This window comes from Echinops telfairi, unplaced genomic scaffold (genome assembly GCF_000313985.2).
Source record: "Echinops telfairi isolate 266 unplaced genomic scaffold, ASM31398v2 ScPeMD7_7469;HRSCAF=8507_1, whole genome shotgun sequence".
NCBI lineage: Eukaryota > Metazoa > Chordata > Mammalia > Afrosoricida > Tenrecidae > Echinops > Echinops telfairi.
The window spans coordinates 117927588-117933860 of record NW_022111373.1 but is presented as its reverse complement, the minus strand read 5'-3'; the positions used below and the strand labels follow the sequence as shown (position 1 = coordinate 117933860).

The 6273-nt window shown below is 47.0% G+C and overlaps 1 protein-coding gene across 1 annotated transcript in view; it reads left to right on the top strand.

The window, feature by feature from the left end:
* The first annotated feature begins 2445 nt into the window (after positions 1-2445).
* Positions 2446-6273, top strand: part of TARS1 (threonyl-tRNA synthetase 1) — a 27880-nt gene continuing 24052 nt past the window's right edge. The window contains exon 1 of the mRNA XM_004698086.3: positions 2446-2588. Coding sequence (XP_004698143.2) covers positions 2532-2588 — 57 coding nt within the window. The 5' untranslated portion in view covers positions 2446-2531. The remainder of the gene's footprint in view (positions 2589-6273) is intronic.

Below are 6273 nucleotides of genomic sequence, written 5' to 3'. Positions count from 1 at the left end.
TGCTATGCAGGAGAAAGACAAGGCTTTCTACTCCCTGTAAAAAGATACAGTCTCGGGAACCCACAAGGACAGTTCTACTCTATTCTATAGGGTTGTTATGAGTTTGGTTTTCCAAGACAAGAGCCAGCTCTGGTTCTGTTGCTAGCAAATTCACTACTTGGGTTCTCTCTGGTCCTCCGCACTCTTTTCTAAAATTCAGATAGAATTCAGGCAAATATGTTCAATGAGCATAACTGTTTTACAACAGAGGCTGTCTGGATCCTATTGATTCTCATTTAACGTTAAGTGGGGGCATGTCAACCCGATCCACATAAGACAACTAAAACTCCAAGAGTTTCTTGTAAACCATCTTGCAAACAGGAGTACTACTAATAACCTTTTTAGAAACATTTTTGAACAGTTTTATTGGCTTATAATTCACATATACAATTCAATAGTTCAATCACATCAAAAAAGTTGTGTAATCATCACCATAATCAATTTTAGAACACAACAACCTACTTTTATTATAAAGCAAATTACTTACTTTTGACAATACAGATTAAGAGGTAATTTTCCAGGTAAAGATTGTCTCAATTATCTTTAATCCCTTCAATAGCTACTGAACTGCTGCTATAGAACAGTCATTGTAGCTGCTTGCCAGGCTTACGTGTGCCCTCCAAGAAAAACAAACTCATTGCTGAGTGGATTCAGATGCTCACTCACACTCACTTATTGCCATCATCCATTTCAGCTCACAGCGACCCTAAGGGACAGGGTAGAACTGCCCCTGTGGGTTTCCAAAATTGTAACTCTAGGGTAGTAGAAAAACCCATCTTTCTCTCATTCAGATGCTAGGTACTGGCAAAAATCCCAAGTTGTGCTTGCTTGAAGTTTTTACCTGTGTAATGCCTATTTCTACTTAAGGGTCATGAGCTATAATTCCAGGTTGGGCTGCTACAAGGTCAGTCGTTCAAAACCATCCACTCGGTGGTTTCTACTCCCATCAAGAATTACAGTCTCTGAAACGCAGGGACAGTTCTACCTTGTCCCACAATGTCACTATGAGAAAGAATCAACTAGATGGCAGGGAAGTTTATATTTAAGGTTGTTTGCTTCAAACAGTAGAGTGGATTTTGACTCACAGCAACCTTGAAGGGCAGTATAGGACAGCCCCACAGTTTCCAAGGCATTACTCGTTAGGGAAGCAGGCTGCTACATCTTTCTCCCACGGGGGCTTGTGAGTTCCAGCCTCTGCCACCTTTCTTCAGACCTCCAAACTTGTAGTTAGCGGCCCAGTGTTTAACCCCTTACTGGGGACCCATAGTCTCACCCTGACTGCCTTCGCGAAGGCCCTGAACTGGTCTTGTAAGTCCCTCCATCTAACATGTGTCCCAGTCATGGTCCTGCTGTTCCTGGTTGGATAGCCTGTACCTGAGGTATTGATATGCAGCCTCACATGAATTTGTGATATTTCCTTTGGTTCCCTCTTTATCTGGTGTCCTAGCTGGGATCCTTTGATGGCATTTTGACTTTGTGCTAACAGCCTCCCTCATCCAGATGATGTGCCTGTACCTTTGTGTTGTCTGTGTCTCATAAAGGTTCTCCTTAAATTCTATTTGGGATAAGGTCTCTTTGGTGTCCTAAAACACAACAAAGACTAGGGTCTTGAAAACCTGGGTTGTCAAAACAACAACAAAAACGCAAACTCATTGTCATCAACTCGATTCCAACTTAAGTGACCCTAGAGGGCATGGTAGAATGGAGACCGGCCCCTGTGGGCTTCGGGAAATATACAGCCTCATCTTTCTCCCGAAGTGGCTGTTGGTTTCGAACTACCGACCTGGTGGTTACCAGCCAGTGAGTGGTAGGCCACACTACCACCAAAGCTCAGTGTGGTTGCTAAGCGGAGCGCTCCATTCCTTTAAGGCTGAGGGGCTTGAGAGGGCCGCAGAAAAGGCAATGGCCCCGGAAGAGGCTGGTCGGAGCTGCAGGAGACCTTGGACTCTGCACAGTCTCCCGGTCAGGAACGTCGTTCCAATCGCTGGGTCCTGCTGGGAAGCTTTAGCCCAGCTGAGCCAATTTGTCATGTTGTTGTTGCTAGGCGTTACCTCGACGTCCGAATCGATTCGACTCATTTGCTTTTTGTGGCTGGAAAAGTCCTTGACTGGCCGGCGGAAAGTCGGTGGTGAAAGGATAGCGCACGCGCACTGAGGTACTTCCAGCTCTGAAAGAGTGCAGTCCAGTGCGGAGAGCCAATTGCGGCCCCCCTTCCGCCCTCACCGCGCCCTCCTTCCCTGAAGGGCTGTCACCAAAGGAACTTTCCCATTGGCTTAGGGCCAGCAGGGCCCGCCTCTCCTCGTTGTCAATTGGCTGTTCTTTCCACGGGCCGGTTGGGAGGCGGGGTTTGGGCGCTTGCTGATTGCATCAGCTGTCCATTTGGCCCACGTGGCGCAAGCGCAGTGTTCGCGGGCTGCCTGGTCCTCCTCGGAGCGCTCTCGTTTCCTGGAGACGGTCGCTTTGGGCTTCCATCTTTCCTTCGTGGCTCGCGGATGTCGGAGGAGATAGCTAGCAAACCTGTCGGGAAGATGGGAGGCGAAGAGAAGCCGGTGAGCGGGTTGATAGGCGCTGGAGGCCGCGCCGGGGCTCCCCGGGCCGACGCCGCTCCGCAGTGCTCCCCGGACGGGGACGGGGAGGAGGAAGCGCCCCGCCGCGTGGGTGTGGGAGGACGAGGAGACCGCCGAGCTCCGGGCAAGTCAGAGCCCCCTTAGAGAAGGGATCTGCCGTTCACAGTGCGGAGGTGGGGCCTTGCAAGTCTCCGAGGCTGCCCTCTTTGCAGAGGAGGACACTGGTGCCTTGCTCAGAGTAGAAGCCGGGGCCATTGGACTCTGGGGCTCGGGGTCGTTTGCCTAGTGTTCCCGACTTGCTAGGTGTTGTTTCCCTCCTCGTCTGTCATTGTGTCGTGCTGTGGTGGCATGCGTGGTGCTGTGATCGTGTCACAGCTAAGTTATTCGTATTTCAAATACCAGCAGGGTCACCCACGGTGGACTGGTTTCAGCAGTGCTTGCAGACATGAGGACGCATAAAACCTGCTCGAGCTGGGTTGGGCTGTATATAATAAGGGTGGAGGCCGCTGACCCCTGCTGCCTGGTTCCTAGGTGGCTCCACCCCACCCCCCTGCGGGAGGCATGCCGTATCACATTCAAACAAGCCGATCTTATCACCTTTGCGATCCGCAAGGGAACATCTTCCAGGTCATTTTCGAACTCACACTGGTAGATGGCTTTTTTTTTTTTAGACTTTGTGCAAAAATGTTGGCCATCCATTCGGCCACACCGGGTGCCAGGCACTGCACGTAGGAGATCGACTGGGGCCCAACTCCTGACCTTCACTTCATTTTGACACATAATGGCTAAAGGACAGAGCAGAACTGCCTCTGCGTTTCCCATGACTCTATGGGAGTAGAAAGCCTAATCGTTCTCCTGCTGAATGGCTAGTGGTTTCCAACTGGCTGACCCCGCCTTGAGCAGCCCAATGCCTAGCCCACTGCGCCACCAGGACACCTCTGCTGATCTTAAGGGACCCACAGTCTGGTGTGTCATCATAGCGCGGTGTGATCAATCCCGAGTGGTTACAGATAGAGAAGGAGGCGCTCCTGACTGGTCTCCAGGCATCTCTTTTTATCCTAGTTTGGACCAGTGAGAATGAGTATACCAAAACTAGAGTGAGGTAAATAAACTAGGCAAGGTACAGCTAACCAGGTAAAGGGGGGAAGGGCAAGGAAAATGACACCCAGGTGTCTGACTTTCGTCAATGGAGGCAATTTGAAGTTGTATCTTGTGCTTAAAAGATTTGAAGCAGAAAGTTGCATCTCCATGGATTGTGGTTGTAAAGATCACGCTGGCCTAGAACAGGAAGGTGCATTGGCAAGCAGTGAGGTCATCCGCCAGAGGCTGCTGGAATACTGCAAGGGAGGGGGGTGGGGGGAGCATGATGAAGTCTGAGAAGGAAAGCAACCTCTGTTCGTAAGCCTGTGACCAGTCACTGAGAAGCCAGGATGTTCTCATCAGTAAAATGGAACTACCCTTACCTTCCAGAGGAATGGATGAGGGAAACGTCTATGCAGAAACATTCTAAATTATATGAAGTAAACCTACAAGTGTAGTGGCTATGCATGGACTTTTTTTCCAATCTCTAATAATTTATCTTTTTAAGTTAAAATGGTGCCATTACTGTCTTGTAGCTTTGGGCTAGTACTATATCATCAATAACTTCCCCTGTCCATGCATATTCCGTTGTTGTTAAGTGCTGTGGAGTCCGTTCTGACTCATAGCAACCCTGGACAAACAGCAACACAATGCTAGGTTCTGTGCCATCCTTACCAATGTTTGAGCCCATTGTAACAGCTGCAGTGTCAATCTGTTTTATTGAGGGTCTTCCTCTTTTTCACCGCCCCTCTGCTTTACTAAAGATGAAGTCCTTCTCCAGGGACTAGAGTCTCCTGATACCATGTCTAAAGTATGTGAGAGGACGTCTCGCCACCCTCATTTTTAAGGAGCATTTTGGCTGTACCTCTTCCAAGACCAAGACCGTTTGTTCTTTTGACAGGCCCTGGTGCTTTCTGTCTTCTGCTTTGTCATTCTAAATTGGAGGTAGTATGTGATTGACAAGTCCACCTGGAGCACCTGGGAGCCTGCTGTGTAAAATCAGCCATTGAAAAGTCTATAGGGCACAGTCCTCTGATGCATGTGGGCTCACCGTGAGTTGGAGTTCACTTGAGAACTGGTAATGATGATGATGGCTCAATGACCAATATTTACTGAGTGCTTACTATGAGTCTGACGCATCATGGCCATTCATTCTCTCAACCCTCAGAATACTATTAACTGGGGTCACTTACGAACCCCATTATACAAACAAGAAGTACATAAGAACATTAAATGACTTGCTTGAGCCCTGTATTCGGAAGCCACTTCTCATGCCCCAGTGCTATCCTGCCTCCCATGATGTGCCTGGGAATGAGTCGGTGACACCATCAGATTACTTGACTCAGATGCATGTAACCAGATTGGCCTTCCAATACAGGCCTGTTGCCAGCTCCCTGGCCTTGAGTTTAACTGAACTACATCTTGGCAGTTACTTTCCTTTCAACCCCTAAGCATCCTGAGGAAGGAATTCTGTAGTTTCCCTTTGTAGTCAGTGTTGTTAATTCTCTTTCCTCCTCTCCACTCCTACTACCCCTGATCATTTGACAAATACTGTCTGGTCCAAACCCAAAATGCTTTTATCAGAAATACTGACTTTTAAAATTCTCCTTCCATTTTCAATCTGTATACACAAACCTACAACTAATTTTTACCCCTCTTCTTGCCCAGTTTCCTGGACTGGTCCGATCGACTTTCTTTGTCGTGAAGCAATAGGGAATCTATGTGTAGTTCTTTACTTGATTATTCATTATTCATCTGTTGAATATAAGTGAACCTTAATAACCTTTAATATTAGAATATGGAAGGGGGGGAGTTTTAGCTCAGCATGTGATTCAGTCATATTAAGTTTTTTACTTATGCAGATCATTGTTTTTGTGATATCAGTTGAATGGATGAACAAGATGTAAGACATCTGAACAGTGGAATATTAGTCAGCAATATAAAGAACTGCAGTACTGATTCATGCTAAAATATGGATGAAGTGTCAAAGGAGACAAACATACAGAACTAAATAAAACCCTCTTCCGCATTCCCAGTTGCTGGGAATCAGTTGCTATGAAGTTGATACCAATTTGTGGTAGAACTTTGCTCCACTGGGTTTTTAGGGCCCAGCCTTTGTGGAGATAGATTGCCAGATCTGTCTCATGTGGTACCTCTAGGTGGATTTGAATGGAGAGATTGAGCACGTTAACCCTTAGCACCACTCAGGAAGTCCCTAATCTTCTGCTGCTGCTGAGCACATCCCTCTTCAGAGTTTGTTGACCACTGTTTATTTTTGAGTACTGATTCTTCTCGCCACTTACAGATTGTGCGAACCAAAAACTCATCCGATATTTTCTAATTTAATTCTATTTTTAAATTAGAATGATAATATTAGTCCTCTCAGAGAGTTGTTGTGGGAATCTGGTATGATTCTTGGTGGCAGTGCTTTTGAAATTATAAACTGTTCTCTGGTCCATGTGACTCACATTGGGATGTTTCCATTTGAGTAGTCATGGTGAAGTTAGCAATGTACAGTGAACCCTCGTTTATCACAGTTAATCAGTTCTAGACCCCACCATGATAAATGAAATTCCGCGAAGTAGGA